This window comes from Argiope bruennichi, chromosome 6 (genome assembly GCF_947563725.1).
Source record: "Argiope bruennichi chromosome 6, qqArgBrue1.1, whole genome shotgun sequence".
NCBI classification, from domain to species: domain Eukaryota; kingdom Metazoa; phylum Arthropoda; class Arachnida; order Araneae; family Araneidae; genus Argiope; species Argiope bruennichi.
In genome coordinates, this window is record NC_079156.1 from 106,599,804 (window position 1) to 106,621,246 (window position 21,443).

General features: G+C 31.5%; 1 protein-coding gene across 4 annotated transcripts in view; it reads left to right on the forward strand.

Moving 5' to 3' along the window:
* LOC129972351 (cyclic nucleotide-gated cation channel beta-3-like) overlaps positions 1–21,237 on the forward strand; it is a 102,409-nt gene extending 81,172 nt beyond the window's left edge. For all 4 annotated transcript variants that reach the window (XM_056086462.1, XM_056086464.1, XM_056086463.1 and 1 more), the window contains 10 exons: positions 928–992; positions 3,142–3,264; positions 7,182–7,323; positions 8,490–8,649; positions 9,766–9,863; positions 11,321–11,404; positions 11,485–11,603; positions 14,076–14,222; positions 15,327–15,465; positions 16,850–21,237. In XM_056086462.1, coding sequence (XP_055942437.1) covers positions 928–992; positions 3,142–3,264; positions 7,182–7,323; positions 8,490–8,649; positions 9,766–9,863; positions 11,321–11,404; positions 11,485–11,603; positions 14,076–14,222; positions 15,327–15,465; positions 16,850–17,932 — 2,160 coding nt within the window. In that variant the 3' untranslated portion in view covers positions 17,933–21,237. The remainder of the gene's footprint in view (positions 1–927; positions 993–3,141; positions 3,265–7,181; positions 7,324–8,489; positions 8,650–9,765; positions 9,864–11,320; positions 11,405–11,484; positions 11,604–14,075; positions 14,223–15,326; positions 15,466–16,849) is intronic.
* The last annotated feature ends 206 nt before the right edge of the window (positions 21,238–21,443 follow it).

Below are 21,443 nucleotides of genomic sequence, written 5' to 3' on the forward strand. Positions count from 1 at the left end.
GAAGACCCAGTCCTCCAGAACAGCATTTATTTCAAATAAATGGGGGAAATACCCCATTTGGAGCATAATATCACCAGATTTAAGCGAAATCCAAGTCTATAATGAAAACACATTTTAATAGGAAACAAGCAAAACAAGAAAACTCAAATATATATTCACAAAATTAAACAATTTGATAGCACAAAATACTTAGTATTGAATGCAGTACAAATATGCATAATCATATACACGATATAAAAATATTCATAATTCTGTTATACTATGTAATAGAATCCAGTCATCGTACTTAACAAAGATATAATTTTATAAGAAAAGGAGATAGAAAAAGGATTGATTAATTAGTATTACTGATATCTGTTGTCTTTATTGGATAATTAAAAATATATTTTTATTAAAAGACGACATAGATCTTTATAACTCTCCACTTTAAAAATTTCTGAAAAATGTTGTTATGTAAGTTTAATACACTAAGATCAAATTGTTTACAGGAGCATAGTTTATATAGTTTTTACTGTTTTGTCAACTTAATTGTTATTGACTATAGTTTCAAATTAAGATACTTATTATTAAATTCCGATGAAAATCGTTACTTATTGTCCACTTTTAATTTATATGACGACTGGTAGTTCTTTTACAGGGTGCTTTTCTGTTATCTCGGCAGCAATTGTTGCTATATGTAAATACTCGCGCAAAATATCACTTATCTGCCAGAGAAACATTCGCCAAAATAAACTTATCAAGCACAGAAACTTCTCTTCAAAATTCTTAAGAGATTCTTCATTTTGTGGTAAAATTGCCAAATGTGCTTAGCGCATTTGGCATGCATTTTGGTTGCTGTCGAACGGAAAAGTGTCAAATCCAAATTTTTTTGAACATTTTATATTCATTGGACTTCTCTACTAAATATAGCTTTTCATCTTTCCATAGGTGCAGACATTTTGGGAATTTTTTAACCGTGTAGATGCAGTTACAAAAACTCCATATGTCATCAGGTAATCATTCAATTAAAATCTGCTCTCATCATTTTATAGTTTTCTTTTTAAAAGCTTGTTAATTTTAAATATCCTCTCCTATTCTTTTATGTTTTACTTTTGTAGTATAAGAATTATAAAGGCAATACATTCAGAATAGTTTTAAAGATGTAATTTCTTCCTTTATTTATCATTACACCATTTATAAATCTTTCAAGAGACTGTTGTGAAATTTCACATAAATTAAAAGGCTTTTAATAGGAATTTTAATAAATTTTAAGCATTACAAATCTAATGCCATTCATACATATTTAAAAATTATGATTTCAAGTTTTTTAAAGTAGTGTTGGTATATTATTGCATATTATAAAGAACAATGTTTAAATTTTAAAGTTAAATATTTATTATAAAATAGAGACAAATTATATTTTTATTACACATCTTGAGTACAAATTATATATTTCTTATTTTATGTAATGTAAATTTGAATAAACATTTAATTTTAAAAATTTAACTGTCATCTGAGGTACTAATTTTTTTTGAGTGTTAAATACGACGTTAAAAATTAAATTTAGTTCATTTAGTGTTTTTCCAGTATTTTATTAACAAATTAAAATAAATTCAAATTTTCTTGGGGTTCATTGCATTTGTAAAGAAGAGTAGAATAACTTATTTACATTCTTCTTCTTTCTTTTTTTTTTCACCATTTTAAGGAGTTCTATACAATTTGTCCTCTGTTAACTCATGGATTATGAACAATTTCGAAATCTTGATGTTGGTATTATATGCACCTTGAAATCTATCTCATCTCACAAGACATTTCAGTCTTCTTTAACATCAAAAATGATGGCAAACACCAATACTCATTTTACGTCGCATGAATGAGGTATTTTTTCATTAAAATGGTTTTTAAATGAATTAGGGCTATTTTAAAATGGCGTTTAAAGAAAAAAATCTGTAAAAATGCTTTATTATGCTTCATTTTCTGTCAACAATCATGCTTTACCAGAACAAATCAGGCTGTAAATGATGAAAAGATAGATATAGAGACGTTAATATTTGTATAAGTTCTTCATGCTCATGAATTGAACATATATTGGTCTTCAAAACTAAATAATTTTCTGATTCTGATAACATTATGTTTTTCATTAAAGCGAAATTCAATGGAAATCAGTTAGAACAATGGTAAAAAATCATTCTTCATTAAAATGGTGGAAATTCTAATCGCCAAATTTCAGTCATTTTAATCTCAAATATTACAAAGTTCAAAAAATTGAATTTGCAATTAATCTGCTGTACAAATTTCAAAATCAATTTGTTGTGCAAATTCATGTAAATATTTTGCTGTGGAAATTCCTGCAAATATTTTGCTGTGCAAACTTCAAATGATTATCTATTTTAAATTTAAGTTATTAAAAAATCTAATCTATCTTCAGGGAATTTAATGTAACTCGGGTAAAACGACTGGAAAATGAAATGAACACTGTCATTGGATTCATGGTCATTTGATGGTAGTTAAAAGTTAAAATCAATAATTATTTCAGTCCATTGAAACTGCAGGAAATAAGTTCTAACATTTATGTGGACATAACTCAATTACACACCACTGCTGTACTGCTGTACTCAATGCTCGCCATTGCTGTACTATCTGGAAAAGGAAATACACTTTTTCCATACATATGCGCAATTACTCCCTGCAAGAAATAAATTTAGGTGAAATGCACTGTAGCAATTATTTGTTCAATATCTTTTAGTAAAAAGCAAAATTCAAGACCATTCAGTTCCGATATGAAATATTGCATAATAAATATGACATCAAATACTGCATATAAATAAATTGTAAATATATTCACATCAAGAAAAAGTCTTCACTTGCAGAATATTTAATTTCAACATAATAAAAATTGAACAAGAGGGAGGAATAAAATAAATCATTCATTAATATTATCTTATTATTAATCTCTCATTACAATTTAAATTGTTTATTCTCTAAAAGACTTGTTAATGTCAAATTTCAACTGATGAAAAAAATAAATCAATTTAATTATTGCTAATTTCAATATATTAGCGATATAAATAACAGATCAAAATCTTTGTAACAAAAGATTTAAATCTGAAAATATGTTTTATTTCTCTGATAGTTAATCATAAACACTTAATTTTTTCTCAGAATCATTCGCACTTTAATGTACATGATGTACCTCATCCACCTGAACGCATGCGCATACTACGCCATGTCTACTTGGGAAGGAATAGGATCGAACAAATGGGTGTTTCAAGGAGACGGAAATGCGTAAGAATAGTTTCATTTTTCCCAAGAATTTCTCTAAAAATAATATTTTTTACATGTGCTATTTATTTACTTTTTGTAAAAAGAGAATAAATGAATATCTCATTCATCAACTATAAAATGGTGAAAATATAAATGTTTTTAAAAATTCCTTGCCTTGAACTAAGCATTTAAAATAATCAGGAAAATGTGAGAGTCAGTCCCTCAGCCTCAAGCACTGATCTGATTTCACCAGTTTTTAAATATGAAAGCCTCATGTCCCCTGGATACTTCATCAGTGCTCATGTGCCCTCCACCACCTTCCACTGTAGAATGATATTACAAAAAGGCTACTTTACTATACATTCTCAGTGTTAGAATACCCTGACAGAGCTCCTCAGCCACAACCACTGTACCGATTTTGGAAACTTTCATTTCATATGAAATTTCTTAATTCCTCAGATATATCATCAATGATGGCCTATATTCCTCATACCACTCTGAAATTTCGAGAGATATCGCAAATTCAAATTTATATGTAGAACCCGTCCAAAAGAACTGATTTTCTAAATTTGAAAGCATTTTTAATCACTTAGTTATATACTTATTATTTAAACTGAATATTGTTTGATTTTTTTGCTGGATTAAAATGTATTCATTGAAGCTAATTAACAAGGTTAGATTAATAGTAATACTATAATTCACTAACAATTGATCGCCGAAGGCGGCAAGTTACTATTAATAATAAGAGAATGTATGTGTGCATGTGTGTATGTTGGCGATATACAGATTTTTAAATCTATAGCTCTCAAATTCAGCATAGATATATTTTGGAAGGTGGATATTTATTTCTCGAGAAAGATTTTGTAATTTTTAGAATTTTATATGAGTGAAAATTATGCGAAATGTTGATGTTTTTACCATCATAATTTCCGGAACTATATTATAGCACAAAATTTAATTTTAGCTATTTTAAAAATTCAGAAATCTATTTTTTTTCAGCTGTATTAATTTTGTTGTCATATCTTTTTACTTGTCTGATTTTGAATTCATTTTCAAATATATTTTGCAACAACACATGTCATTGTTATAATGAAACTCAAATCGTTTTCATTGTTGCTACATCCTGGAATTTTCTTCCATTGTTGAAGATCAAGGTATGAAGATTCGGCTTTTTTTTCCATGTTGAAAAAACTGCATGTGAGAAGCATGGTTTTAATAATTTTTTTGAAATTTTGTTGTACTTACATGTAAGATTTAATTTTTTAAATAATGATGAAAATTCTTATATCAAGAATGTAAGCTTCAAAATAAAATCATAAAAGTTCTAGCCTCCAGACAAAATGGAATTTTAATCTCATTTACAGTATATTCATATATGTTATAAATTTTTATAATATTCATTTTGGTTTAATTTCTGTCTCCTACATCTTTATATTTCTCTTGCTTTTATATTTTTTAACATATATACGATTTTAAACAAGAATTATCTCTGTTTATAAATTGAATGTCTGCTTGTTTGCTTGATTGTTTGTTTGAGCTAATAGAATTCCACGCCCTTGATGAATTGAAACTTAATTTAAAGAACATGTTTCTTTACATTATAGTTATTAATTAAGCAACTAAACAGTTACTAAGGGTATGAAAAGAGGGTGGAATTTTAACATTTTCCCCCCCATAATTCCGAAATTTATCATTGTTTCAAATCTATTTTGGCACCAATTTAAAATTCTAAAAGCTAACTTTTCAGTGACATTTATTATTTTCTATACAATTTTTTTCTATAATTTTAATAAATTTTCAAAGTTAATTCAATCACAATTTGTCTGAATTCCATTTTTTTTTATCTAAGCATTAAACTTATATCACTTTTTAATAGTATCTATCACTCAAGTACTTTTGTCAGTATTAAAGTTAAGCTGATCTTTTCAGATATTTTCAATTTTGCTTTTATTGCATAGAATTAGAATCTTTTAATATACAAATGCAGTAATTTACTTTTAAAAATTAACTTTTAGAATTCTTGTAATTTCTTTAACTGTTTGACTTAATTTTGTTTCATATTTTAACTCCTAAATTTTATTCCAAATAATTGGAATATCATATTCTTTTTCTTTTTTGAAGCTTGTGAATGGAAAAGATTAGATAAGATTTTATTTCACTTGATATGTTTGTAATTTTTTATTACTTTTTTGTATGTTTTATAACACGGTTACAAAATCAAACTTTTTAAAATGTATCAATGCCCTTTACCATTGTCTTTGTCTTTCCATTTTCTAGTTACAGATGTTTCACCTCTTTATATCATCATAGTATGTAGAACTCAGGTATATTTTTTTCTTGTTTATTATTGCTGCCATATTATCCAAATACTTTTCTTTTATTTTAGAAACTTTTATAATCAAAGCCTCCAAAATAGAACGAATATTAATATAATTGTTAACTGAATTTGTAATTGCCGTATTATAATATATAATATTATATTAATGTTGTTGTTGTCGTGTGTAGGCATGCAGTGCTAGTGCAAAAGATTAGAGTCCTCCAAAAGCCTTGGTGACAAGATCTGCAAGTTCTGGAGCCCGATGGCTATGGAGGATTTCGATTGGGGGTGCTCCAAGTCGAAAGAGGGAACCGATAATGGCCTGGCAGTCAAAAACATGATCTGGAGTGAGTTGCGAAGGGGGACAGTACTTGCAGATAGGATAGGATTTTATATTGGTTCGTGAGATCTTCATGCCTTTGAAATGTCCAGTACGTAGCCTAACTGATGTAGAGGAAAGGCTTCTTGGGCAGTTTAGATCGGGGATTGTTGCCTTGCTAAGATGCTGGTTGTTTTCCTGTAGGCAAGCCACATGAATGTGTTTTGATGAAGGAGTCTGACTGTTTTTCTCTGCGTGCCATTTATGTTGAGTTGTAAGATATTGAGTGTCCTCGTCGCATACTTCTCACCAAGTGCCCGGACATCAGCTCTTGGCACGTCGGCTACCCCGGACGCAGTAACATGGTCGATTGCACTATTCATGGAAGAGGGGTGCCATTGCCTCCGGAAAGGTTGGACTTCTGCCTGTTGGTCAGCGGGAGCTATTTTATTTCACTCCTACCACCCAATGGTAAACAAAAGGAGGCATTCCCCTATCCGCCGCCTGGGGATGCGCTCTCTAGTTGTTACAGGCTCCCCCGAGAGCAAAAAAAACCAGTATTCTCACACTTGGGAGGACCCAAGGAGATCCTGCTTTTATATATATTGTAATGCCAAACGAATTGAAACAGTTATATTAATAATATATAATATTAAGATTTCAACGTGTTATTGATTCAAATATTCAAATCAATCAGTCACTAAGTATCTGACACCAAGAAACCTTTAATTTGTCTTCTAGTGACATGGTTTATCCCTTAATTTGTAATTTATTATCATAAGAAAGTCAATATGAAGCTAGAAACTCCAAGTTTCTCTCACGACTTTTGGCAAATTCTAGACATTATAGACACCAAATCATAGACACCAAACAATGAGATTAAATATGTCATTTATCAAGAATCTTTTAATTAGTTACTAATTGGATATTATTAATTACGATTGACGGTCTTAAAACCTCTTAAAGGATTGAATAAAAAAATGGTATGTTGTAAAAGCGTTTTGCTTTTTCTTACATACATATAAAATAGACAAATGCTGTGGATACAGTGGCGAATTATGATATTTTTGGCAGTTGCATATAAAAAGTCTGAAACTGAACTCTGTTGCTTTTTGATAGTATAATTCAAGTTTTGTAGCTAATTTTTGATGCTAAGTCTATTTTTTTTCCTCCAGTGTTTTATATTAAAATCTAAAGAGATACAATCCAAGACATTTTTTTTTTCCAAAAGTAACTTATTTCTCACATAAATCAGTATGAAAAAATAATTTTATCTTGCATTAAGACGCATTTTTCTTCCAGCTACATTCGCTGTTTTTACTTTGCTACCAAAACTGCAACCTCCATCGGCAAGAATCCGAAACCTGAAAACGAAATCGAATACATTTTCATGACAATATCGTGGTTAATGGGAGTTTTTATCTTTGCATTTTTAGTTGGACAGGTAATTATTCTTTCAATACATTTTTCATCGATTTACTTTTATTTTAATCCTATCACTCCTCTAGTGCAACTTTAGGAACTTGCATGCCTTCTTTAAACTTACGGAGCATATAAATTTTTTATTCAAATTTAAAGGTATACTTTTATAGGTATACTTTTACTGAAATTTCAGCTACTAAGTTCGAATGCTAATCAAAGCAATTGTGTTTATTTTTAATGAATTTAACCGATGAATATGGCCTAAAATAATTGTAAGTATCTAATTAGTTACTGAATAACAAAAGAGCATTAAAAGCTAACTTTTCTAATGTTAAGCTATAGTATATACTATAGTACGTAATATTAAGAGCCACTAATATCGATGGCTTTGATATTAGAATTACTATTGAATTTTTCATTCACAGTATAGATATACTTTTATTGAGATCATAGCTACTAAGTTTGAATTCTAATCAAAGCAATTGTGTTGGCTTTTAAAAAATTAAGTTGACGAAGTGACTACAAAACATTATAAGCATCTCATTAATTACTGGATAATAAAAGAGCTTTTAAGCATTTCTAATATTAAACTATAGTACACAATAAATGTCCATAACACTAGGAACTCCTATTATCTAGTTTGAACCCTTCCGTGGCTTTGATAATAGAATTATTATTCAATTTTTCATTCACAATATAGATATACTTTTATTGAAAATGCAGCTACTAAGTTTGTATTCTAATCAAAGCAATTGTGTTGGCTTTTAAAGAAACAAATTGACGATTGTGACCACAAAATATTACAAGCATCTAATTAGTTTCTGGATAACAAAAGAGCATTAAAAGCTAACTTTTAAACATTTCTAACCTTAGGCAACAGTATACACTAAATGTCCATAATACTAGGAATTCCTATTATGCAGTTTTAACCTTGTTCGGAGGCGTAATTCACCCATTGTTGGCATTTATCTCAAGAAAACTGAATTTTTAATTTTTCTCATGAATCTGTTGTTGTATACAATATTTCTCATAAAAAATAACTTAAAAAAAGAATATGAAATTCCATATGCCTAAAAACTCATGCACCACGAACACACTATTTAAAAAGTTTATTTCAAGTAATTGTGGGAAGAAGCAATTTTTTTTCTGGTGCAGCCTCTTAAGTATTATTTTAATGGTATGTTTCAGATCCGGGACATAGTTGCCACAGCCACTCAAAGTAGAACTCAATATCGCCAATTAATGGACCAAACCGTCATGTATATGAGGAACTTGAATCTACCAGACGAGCTTCAGCGAAGAGTGAGAATGTGGTTAAACCACAATTGGGAACAACAAAAGACTTTCAGTAGGTTCAAATTTGTGTTTCAATATACTCATGTGATAACAAACTATTCAGACAGCTAGCTTTACTTTTTTATCATTTCCTGCACAATATATCATTTATAAATTACATTACATTATTTACACCAAAACTAATTTGTTCATTTATCGTGAAAGAAGTTGCATAAAATAATTTAATGAAAAAAATTATGAATTTTTATTTTAAAAGATTATGAATTTTTTGATGAATCTTTATTTTTAAAAAAATTATGAATTTTTGATGAATTTTTATTAAAAACGATTATGATTTTTTTAATAAAAGAAAAAATTATGAATTACCAAGATTAATTTTTTTTTTTCGAAAAACACTCGAAAACAGTTACATTTTTAAATATTTGCATTTAAAAAATTGAAAAATCATCTTTAAAACCAAAATATACCAGTTTAGGAGAAAAGTGCTTTAAAATTGGAAAAAAAATGGGTTTTTTTTACTAATAAGAAGTATAAAACAACAATTTTCTAATTTAAAAGTTTATCAAATTATTTGCTTAAAATTTTGCACATAGCTTAAGAAACACATTATTTAGCTTGAACTAAAAAAATAAGCTGTATTTCTAACTATTCTTTAAATGTTTGGATTCATTTGATTAATAATATGAAATTTCCAATTTTTTTCACGTTGTGAAACACTAAAAGAACTTAAAAACGTTTCTGAATGAATATATTACTTAATAACCAGTTCAAAACTGCATAATATATTGAGAAATTAACATACCAAATTTAAACAAAAAATTTACATTAGATTTTAATTTATGAGGTTTTTAGTACGAAGATTTTATCAAAAATTAGAATTATTAATTAGAATTACAAAAATTAGAAAAAATTAGAGAAACAAAATTCTAACGGTTTTATAAAGAAGCCTGTCCAAACATTAAGAATATAAAAAAAAAAAATCATAATTTCGCAAAAAAAAATCGAGTTTCTAACATAATTACCTACCTTATGATTTTTCATGAATGATAACTTATACAATAATATTTTGATTCTAAAATGTTACTTATTCAGCAATAATAATGTTTAATACCTTCATTCATATTTTTGTCGATGCGGTCGTTAATTAACACTCAACACATACTTACAGATGTGAGCAAGATTTTGGACACTCTGCCAAGAAAAATGAAGACAGATGTCGCCATCAACGTCCATTATAAAACTCTGGTTAAGGTCCAATTGTTTAAGGTAGGCTGAAATAATTTCAATAGCATTGAATTTAAACTCTTGCATGATACATATTTGATTGACTGTTTTTTAAAGAATTCGAAGAATTTGATGTGTAACATGCGCATAAATCATTTATCGCATACATTTTATTTCTTCATCTCTCGTTTATAATTTTTTTTTAAATATATTCTTATCTTTCATAAAATCAGCAAAAGGAAACTTAAAAATGAAGTAAAAGTTACGTTAAATTTAGTTGTAAAATAAGCAATTATATATAATAAAAACTTTAAAATGCAGTTATTATTTCTGCCTTTTTGTTCAAATGAAATATAAATATGATTAATATCTCCTTCATTCAATGTATTTTATTATAATATAATCACAATATAATAATTCCGTTTCATGCCACTGAATCTGACAAAAAAATTACTATTTGAAAAAAATTTATCTGGGATTGTAAAAATTATTATTAATAGTAGTAGTAGTAGTATTGCTATTGCTTTGCTACTTAAAGCAACAAACTATTTACTCTTTGGAAATCAGGCGAAATTGTAAGTATCTTATATAATTTCATTAAGGGAGAAATTACTAATTTAGGTATTTTCTTCTTTGATCGAAAATTGATATTGTGATTTGATTTGTTAAAAGTGTAAAATTTGGAGACCTCTAGTGGAAATAAAATCTTTATTCTAAATTAATTTTCAGAACAGAAATGCATGGTTATGTTTAAAAACTTCCGGGACTAGTGATTAGTATAGCAATAGCAAATCAAGATTGTTCTTTTGTTGTATAGGCTCTTGATAATACAATTCTCCAATTGCCTGTCTGCTTATCTGATTGTCTGTGTGTTTACTCTGATTGTCTGTCTGATACGATTCGATTGTATCTATTTTGAAATAATAAAATAAATTAGAGATCTTCATCATTTCTTTTATATTTTATGATATTTTAACAATCTTTTAAAATATATCTATAAAAAGCGTCTTTCAAAATGAATTTTTAACTGTTTTTGGATAATTTCTTTAAAAAAAATAGAAAAAAATTGGGCAAGAAGGTTATTTAATTTTTTTCCATTGAGAATTTAATTTTTCTTTACATCACCTTTATTTAATAATTCTTTCCTTCTTTAATTAATAATTTAATTTTTCCTTACATCTAACTTAATCTTGGTATTTTTAGCACCATTTAAAAAAACTATTGAAATCTAATTTTTTAATTAAATTGCATTTTAATAATTTAATATATTGATTAAATCAATTCAATCATTATTGATTGGAATTACAGTAGCATTACTATTAATGAGATAATTACTAAAATTTTCTAATCATAAAAATATCTAACATTAAAAATAAACCAGAATAAGCAATAAAACGTAGCTTTATCAAAAATACTAATTTAAGCGGTCATAATTCGTCTTGATCTGACATTTAATATACGAAGAAATCGTTTTCACATCCCGGAATTTCATTTCTCAGGACTGTGACAAAGCGTTGCTGCGAGATTTGGTGCTACAACTGAGACCCGTCCTTTTTCTACCCGGAGACTACATCTGCAGAAAGGTAAACACATTCCCTTGAAACTTTTCCGCCAATTATTCGATGAAATGCTTTAGGTCAAAACTTCATTTTTTTTCCGACAGGGTGAAGTAGGGAAGGAGATGTACATAGTCAATAAAGGGATAGTCGAAGTGCTAGGTGGCGACAAAAATGACTTGGTGCTGGCGACTCTGACCAAGGGTAGCGTCTTTGGAGAAATCAGGTGAGTCTATTGTTTGGTATGTTGATTTTGAAGGGTAAGGAGATGATACCAGTTACGGAAATATCATAATCCTTTTTTATTTAATTTTTGTTTAGTAATATTAACACCTCATTCTATAACAAAATGAAGTCTATTTAAGGACGGATGTCGTAGTTTTGTTCGCTATCAGATGGCGAGACCGCATATTCTGCATCATGCGAACGAGAGGATCATTGACTTAGATCGAAGGAATCATCATGCATTATGCCCACATAAGCGCAAATTTTTTTATGAAATCAGGTACCGAACTTGAACTTTCTTGTCTTGAAGCAGACTTCAGAGGTCCGTGTTTGGTACGTTGATTTTGAAGGGTAAAAAGATGATACCAGTTACGGAATTATCATAATCAAGTTTAATATAATTTTAGTTTGGTTATATTAACGTCCCATTTTAGTTTAATTATATTAAAGTCCCTTTCTAGTCCAATATGAGGCCTATTTAAGGACGAAAGTGATAGTTTTGATCGCTGTCAGAGAATGAGGCTGCAGATTCGCCATACTTCCACGCTATAGCAACAAAAAGACGTTTGATCTAGGTCGGAGGAATTGGCATGCCCCAGACCTACATACACGCCAAATATTTGATGGAATCAGGTACGGCCTTTCTGCCCTTGAAGCCGAATTCAGACCACAAGGCTATTGGCCGAGTGTAAGTGAACACGATAACAACAAAACATAAAGATCCAGATAAATAAAATATGGTGCACAGATTCAGCGTCTGTGTTGTAACTTATGGAACTTTAGAAGCCCGCTGACATTATCTATCAGCGATTTAAGCCGAGTGAGTGTCTCTTGTTTGTTAAATTGCGCCAACTAGGGCCAAGAGTACGACAAAGCTACTTCATGCATCACATTCGCTTGTACTACCCCTTTTTACAGGGGGCACATTCACAGATAGAACGCAAAAGAACAACCGTGCCCGAACCGGGACTCGAACCCGGAACGCCCAGATCACGGAGAAGACACGCTACCCCTAAGCCAGGACGCCGTCAGGTTCAGCATCTAAAATGTATATCCCTGTCAAATTTTGAATCTAATATATCAAAGGGTTGAACGTCTGTCGGTTGATACTTTTTCATTTATGTAAAAGTAATAACTCAAGAACTAGTTATGGAATTATCATAACCCAGTTTAATTTAATTTTAGCTTAGTTACATTAATACCCTATAAGCTGACAACATTATGTCAGCTAATAACCCGTGAGTCTGTAAAGACGGATGTAGTAGTTTTGCTCCTGTCAGAGGGCGAGGTTACAGATTCTCCATACTTCCGTGCTATACCAACAAAAAGACATTTGACCTAGGTTGTAGGAATCAGCATGCAAAATGCCCATATTGTAATGTCTTGATCTAGACTGATCAAATAACGAAGCAGAATTTCCAGACAATTCTTTATTTTACAGCCCTATATATACCAAAGAACAACTTGTTCTAATCTTGGCTAAATAAATAGTTATTTACACCTGTAGTAGGAGACACAACAGTCGAAGTCGAAGGTTTATCTTGAAACTCAGTTCTCCATCAATACGGAGAAACAACACCACAAGTAACTAACAGGTCGTTAGTCAACACGGCCACTCCAGGAATAGTTCTCGGACTCCGAACTCGTGGGCGTAGTCCAGCAGTCTCCTGCAATTCATTTCTTCTCCTCCCCCCAAAAAAAATCTCCGCACTTTTTTTCGGCGACAATCTCCGCCTCTTAATTTACATTGGTCATTTGAGCTCTCTTCCGGCTAATCGGGGTTCAGCAATATGCTCCCTCAGCGGCGCCAGTAGGTCGTGGGAAGATCCTTTTAATGATGCACCTTTCATAACTGACTATTCTGGAATACGGAGTTATCATAGTCCTTTCACAATGAGAAACATTTAGCATCCAGATGTTTGGACACCCCTTTCTCTTTGAAGGTGCTCTCAATATCTCTTGGACGAGGAATTCCCACATGTGGTCTATCACTGCAGTCGCTAATTAACAGATGCGACCACCCAGGTGAAAAGATCCACCATCTGGCTATCTGGAGGAGTTTAGTATCAGTGACGACACAGCTGGCTGTAAATGTCTTACCAGTACTGGGAAACGGGGAATGTTACAACATAAACGCCAAATGGAATCGGGTGCCGAACTTGAGCCTTCTGGCCTTGAAGCCGAATTCTGACCACAAGGCTACTGGCCGAGTGCAAGTGAACACGATAGCTACAAAACGTAAAGAGCCAGATAAATAAAATCTGGTACATAGATTCAGCATCTAAAATGTATATTCCTGCCAAATTTTGAATCTAATATGTCAAAGGGTGTGGGTGTAGATGTGGGTGCGTGTGAGTATAGGTGTGGGTGTGCTTCATTTTTGAAAAATATGTCCAATGCCATACCGTTAATCCACAAAGCACCATTAACGCCTATAAGAATCCTGATTTATGAATTTTATGTGTTATTTCAGTTTATTGGGAATACCTGGTTGTAACCGACGCACTGCAGATGTTCGAAGCAAAGGTTTTTCAAATCTTTTCGTTCTCAGTAAAGATGACCTGTGGGAAGCACTGAAGAATTATCCAGAGGCCCAGAAAGTTCTCAAGAAAAAAGCCAAGTAAGTTTCAAGTTTCAATGCCTTTTTACTTGTTTTTTTTTTATCATTAAAATATTTTAAAGGACTCTTGATCCTTACATGTAAAATTCTCTTGCATCCTGAAGCCAAGCCAGTTTTAATTCCCTATAATTATTCAAACATTGATAATATAGCTGCCTTTAACCACCAGTGGTTTAAATATTGGCTATGTTTAATTTCATTTTAACCTCTTATAATTAAAATTTGATATTCATGATTTTTTAAATAAAATCTTTTTAGGCATCAAATTTTGCTAGACATTGAAATCTTATTATTTTAGTAGTTTTTACACCAACATTAATGTATAAATAAGATACACTTTAGATAATCCATCTTCTAATTGCAAATTGTCTTTCTTTATTTCATAATTTCTCTGTCTTATTTCTTATGCTGACCATTCAAATCGTTGCACCAATGAAATTTGTAGTTAAAAATGATGTATATTTGCGATTTGACCGAATCGAAAAGAAATATCATTATATAAATATATCAAACAATCAACCCCCTTAGAACATGTTTGGATTACAGATATCAAGGGCCTTGTATCCTTGATATCTGCAATCCAAACAGGTTCTACAGGGCCTTTAATTTTCCAAACCAGATAAATTTTTATAAATTTTAGTTCTAAATGAATTTTAATGCTAAATAATTCTACTTTCTATCCTCACATTTGGTTAATCAAACATGTTATTGGATTAGTTATTTAATTATTATATTAATAATTCAAGTTTTAAATTAAACGACAGTAAGTTTGGTAAGCACATAATACAATGAATATAAGTTCGTAAAGTGTAAAAAATAGTACAAAATACATGCATGCCAAAATTTGTCGAATATTTTAATATGGAACCATTAAAGTGTAGTTACATATAAAATATTTGTATGAAATTTATAACAATCATTAATTTTGGTGAAGCATTGGTGGCTGAGGGTGGTTAGTTTTCAATTAAATTACTATACATTATTCGAAACAATTTACATAACATTTATTATCTTCTGTCAACTTATTTCTTCATCATATTGCTATATTTTAAATTCAAGATATATTTTTAAATCGGTTTTATAATACCTTTCTCACATCAACAGGAATATCATCAAAGAGAACGAAGCCCGAGCTCAAGCAACAAAACCTCGCCAAGAAACCTCTACAAGAGTTGAGGACTCGCCAAGACCAGACGACAGGGAGAAGTCATACACACCTAAACTCGTTAGAACTGTCATGCAGGTGAGATATATTTTTTCGATAATGCATGATTGATATATTGGCAATGAATATCAGGGAAAATCCTTGTTTTCACAGCAAATTTTAATGTGCATGATATATTTCCATTTCTTGGACATAGAATTTTATGCAATTTGATTACTCGGAGCCATATGTAGCTCGCTCGATCCGAAATGCCACCAAATTTAATAAAGGAACTAATGTGGGAATGGGGAGTTGTGATTAAAATTAATGCCAACTTGATGATGGAGAAAATGTGGCAATGGTATCATAAATCGATAATGAAATTTAAAAATGCAAAATTAGTACAATACCGACTTATACATCAAATCACTCTCATTGGGTGGGGGGCACCTCAGAAATGAGGATGAGAAGCTTCCAGCATGGTAGTTGGTTCTCGCCACCCAGGTGGGTACAGAAATTGTGGGGGTCAGCTACCTCCTATCGATGATGGACGTGCTTCCCACGGGAAGGGTTGTACCGTGGCCGGTGTGGCCAAGACTCAACCTTAGTTCCCGTCAATGTTGTTGAGGTGATCCGGTCATTCAAATTTAATCCTAAGGCCTTTACCTGGGTGGGTTAGAATAGCCAGTATGGTTATATATCAAATCACTTTCTGAAAGTGTCGCAAAGGAAGATTGAGTTACAGAAATGAAACTGTATTCGAGTCATTCAATCCGCTGGCGAGGACATAGACTCTTTTTTCAATGTGGCCATCGCTTTCATGGACCGGGCATTCCTTTTTTCCTCTTTACTGTCATTTGAAATTTTGATAAAAATCCTTGCTATGCTAAGCCCTTTTGATTAGGACCCTACGAAGATAAATTTTGTATTTTAGTAACCACCCAGAAAAAGAGAAGTCCACGTTAACAACTTTCATAAATAACACTATTCAATATGTGTCTCACATAACGAGGATATGTGAGACATATATTGAATAGCGTTATTTAAGCATTATAAGATAATAAGCGTTATAAGATAGCTTACAGTCAAAGCTTACAGTTTTCAGTTTTTGAAAAAGTCCATAATAGACGCTCATTACATATTGACAAAACAATGGGCAAAGAGTAGAACGCTGCTCTTGTCACAACTTGTATTTTGTACGCGATACGCAAGAAAATTGTAGCAGAAGCTCGCTTCCAATGCTTGGTAATTATACCAATACATTGCCTTGAATTCGTCACTTAATTACGAAGAAAGAAAATTGGGACGGATAGTCTCGAACCAGATACTCGGACGTGTACTGTATATAAAATTTTCCTAATCATACTTTGTAAGAATGTATTTTTATCTATAGATATATTTTAGAGCTCTAACTTTATCTTGATAATGTATTTTGATCCATATTTTCAGAGAATAACAAAGAAATTATTTTATTCTCGATTAGGTTCTTCCAAGGAGCTGCCATCGCATCCAACCACAATCAAATGATTCTACGAAAACCTTCACAAACACCCCTTCCGGTTCTGCATCCAACGCTGCTGATAATGCTGAACACGGTGCTTTTACATTCAGAAACATTTCCTCTAAACTGCAAAACATGGGTCTAAAAAATTCCAAATTGAATATGACTCCATCGACACAAAATCCAAACTTCATGATAAAACCCCGTTCAATGAGTGACGGCACATTGGGCAGACCAGCGACAACTTCAGAGCTTTTCATCAAGTCAGACAAAAATCCTGATTTCCCAGTTGTCATTAAAAAGATCTCGCCAACAAAATCGGAGCCAAGTAGCTATCAGCAATTGAATACTGTTGAAGAATGTCCACTAAATGATTTGAGCACCATAAGTTTCCTCAAAAGGCAGCTTAGTAATCTGGAAAACATTAAACGAAGATCCATGGCTAAACAGTCCCAATCATTTAACTCTGAGCATGACGAAGATAACAGCAGATATTTCAATCCGAGTGAAGAATCTGATGCAGTTTCCCTAGAAAGTCAGAAGGGAATAATGTCGGATGATTCCAGCGATACAGCTAGTACGAGCACCCAGAAGATGACACTGGACAACAGCGATGAAGAAAATTCTTCGAATTCCTCCAATTCAAACTGGATGTCAAGTACGTCGTCAGTACCTTACCTTGGAAACCTCTTTCTCAGCACACAATCCATTGCTTCAACCAATAAAGAAAGTCATTCGTCTCCTGTTCCTCAGCAAGAATCAGATGACCAACATCAAAAAATTTCGATTCAGATGTTTCAAGAAATTGCCAATGATCCAAATTTGAATTCTTCTTCATCGTCGAATTCATCATCCATTCTCTTTCTTGGTGGACTTTTTAATCATGGCAGCCAGTCCCCCAGTTCATCCAATAAAGATTTCCCTCTTTCACATCCAAAACATGAAGCAGAAGATTCTGGAAGTTCCACCAATGGAAGCAGCTCTGCTGGCTATGATAATCTGGCGTTCGTACCCTCTGGAATTTTCTCAAGGCGTTCAAGCTTATTCAGTAATGCATCTGGCTGAATGAAGATCTTTACCATGGTTTACTGAATCATGCACAAATACAGAAGTTGGAGAGTGGAATCTCATTGTCTTTGATGGTACATTTCTTTTACAATCGATGTAATATATTGAATATGTCTATGTATTGTGTATTCATTTGTAACCGAGAGGCGATATTCCTTGTTTACAATGGTGTATTTCTTGTTTCAATGGCTGTGATTTGTGATTGTTGTTGATCTATTCATGTGTAACCGAAGAGTTTAATTCAATGTTTGCAGTGATGTATTTAGTATTTCAGTGGTTGTTAAATGTGGTTGTTGTTGACATATATGTAAACGAAACAGTGGCGGCTCGTCTATTGAAGTTGCAAAATGGCCCTACGTTATTCCAGAAAATAATTTATTTATTTCGTAAAATTTATCTCTTTTTGTTTTTTCCTTTAATTAAGTACGATTTTGACCGACTGCCTGTTAACCCTTTAAAGGGCCATTTTTTTCTAGTCATGTTATGTTAAAATATTCTTTGGCTTGAAATTAGAATAAGAAAAGGGATTCATTTAGCTTATTAGATAAATTTAATTTGATTAATTAATTAATTTGGTTAATTAATAATTAAGTAACAAATCAAGATGCATCATTTCGTCTGAGATACAGAACTGAAGCATTTAAGTTTCTAACTTACTAAAAAAAATTGTCATAACTTATGCCAACCTACATAATTTCATACAAGATTGATAAATTTGGTGGGAAGCATACTTCCCACGGTTCTAGAAAGGGTTAAACCATTCAGTATTCGCATTTATATAATTGCAATTGAGATCAAAAATGAAAAGAACTTATATCACTTTCCAAAGTACTGAGGCGTTTAGAAACTAAAATATTGAATGCCAGGTTTTTATTCTAAATAATTGTATTTGTGCTCAAATGCCAAAGGTGAAGCGCCTATGGGTTGCTCTAAAACCAGACCATCTTTAAATATAAATAAAATCACAAACTGGCATCAATCTTTTCTCCTTTATCTCCTAACTGCCTTGTTTGTCTTCACTTTTTTTTATTTTCTCGGATACGAAGTATAGCAGAAGGTTTTAGACCTGGGCATTCCGGGTTCGAATCCCGGTTTGGGCATAGTTGTTCTTCATCTGTGTTCTATCTGTGAGGTGTGTGAATGTGCCCCCCTGTAAAAAGGGATTGTGCAAGCGAATGTGAGAGTTTCATTTTCATATGAGCTAGAAGTCAGACTTCTGCTCTCGGTTGCTCAGGGGTCTTTACCCTCAGAAGCTACTGCACCCCCTTTCCATGGTAACGCGGACACGGCATCATCAGAAGAAGATTTGTAATCTTCCAAAAATTTGAAATCGAGATTTTGGCAAAATTTCCACATTTAGACCTCTCTGAGTTCGAAAAGCATATATTCGGAATTTTGTCTGCCTGTGAACGGAATAACTCAAAAACGTTTTGAGCTGGACAGCTGAAATTTAGACCAAATTTGTAGATTTCTATCAATTGTTGAACGAAATCCAATCAGATAAAATTTTATCTGTCCAGCTTTTTGGTACAAGTGAACTCAACAACTACAAAATGTAAAGAATTTGGTAAAATAAAATTGGTACGCAGATTTGCATCTAAAATATAGATTCTTATCAAATTTGGAGACAAATCTCTCAGAAAGGTTGACCGTCTATCGGTCTGTACTTTAGTACATATATAAACGAAATATTTTATTAATGCAAAGACTTAAATCAATGAAAATCGGTACGCTATCTTGTGACTTCAACTTCAAGGACTAGGACAAGACAACTGGAAGCTGAACAACTGTCAAGTGTTCCAACCTCGTCTCAAATTTTTGTCTCATTTGGCCAACAAGAGGCATCTAAAATACATGGTTCAGTTAAAATGCTAGATTCATACAAAGATCTATATTTCAAAACTATCGTTCCCCAATGCCATGCAAGGTATTCGCGGCCATTCACAAGGTCCCCAATTTTATGCGGAGAAAGGCGAACAAGGCCTTCATTGGAAAGTATGCGACAAAGTTTAAGGGAGTCCACACCCGCTGGTTTTATTTTACTCTAATATATATATGTTTAATTAATTGTTCACATAAAAAAAGATGGAAATATAAACTTTTTCTGTTAATCGGAAACTAGATTTATATGAAATTGTCTTGTCAAGGCGTTTGTTTAAATATAGTTTTTCAATTTAAATAAATTGAAAAAAAACGTTAAATAATGTTTATTTAAAGCTGCAAAAATACAAGTTTAATTTAAATATTTTGCAATGAATTTTTTTTGGCTTGATAAAATTTAACAGCAGTTTTTACTTTATCACTTCAAAAAGAGACTTCTAATCTACAAAATAAATCCGAACTTAAGAGATTTTAATGAATTTACAGATTTTATTAACTTTCATGAATCAATAAAAAAAAAATCATATTCTGTAAATATGTTGTATCAGAAACTTTACAAGATAGAAGTCTTAATATAGTCTTGAAAACCAAAATTATACATTTCAAGCAAATAATGAAGAAAAAAATTTTTAAGAAAGTCTATTCATATATCAATGAACATATATATGAGCATAACAACTCAAAAATAGAGCGATCTATATAAATGAAATTTGGTATGGGGTTTTATGGCTAGAATTCTAGATTTATATCAAATTTTGGACCATATCTGTCGGTTTATTATTTCATATGCGATAATTCATATTCGTAACCATTTAGATGAGTGAATTTTAGTTTATGATCTTTATTCTGTAATTATACAGATCTAATTTTTGACTATATCTATCGATTGGACAGAATGTCCATGAGTATGTGAAAACGCTAACTCCAAAAGAAATTCGGCATGATAAATAAATTTTGACATGACATCAAAACTGTAAATTTTGAATCCAACAGGAGTATGGGAAGAGGTTCGAATTGCAAACTCGATTCTCTTAACTTTATAACGTTAAACACAAAACGTATCAGATTGCATGTATAGTCGAAGATAGAATATTCCTATTGATATTGACAGATAACGTTTTAGCCCTTGTGAAATATCGTTCACAGAACTGTTGGATTTTAAGTTGACGAGCCGCCATTAAACTGGTGACTGAAATTCATTGTTTTCAGTGTTGTATTTCTTGTTTAAATGGTTGTGAATTGTGATTGTTGCCAGTGTATTGCTGCATGTCTAACGCACACTGTTCCTTCGTGTTATTGACTCGCTATTTGTTAAGTCTGTGATTTTGTTATTCATGGAGTAAATACTCAAACAATTCTATATAAACTGGTTTTGTTCCGATTCGAGATGTTCTACGAGATTGTACAAAATTGATTCTACAATGTGGTTTTAACTGAAATGTATTGTATTGTGATTTTAAAAATTTTTCAACTTTCAGTGTGTGTTTTTTTGTTTGATTTTCACACACCAGACACCTCTTTCTGTTGAAAAGAACATGATTTAACTACAAAAAGTTTAGCTTAAGATTTACACATCTTTAATCGTAAGGGGACAGTGGTCTTTGAAATAAGCAAAATGGACTAGAAC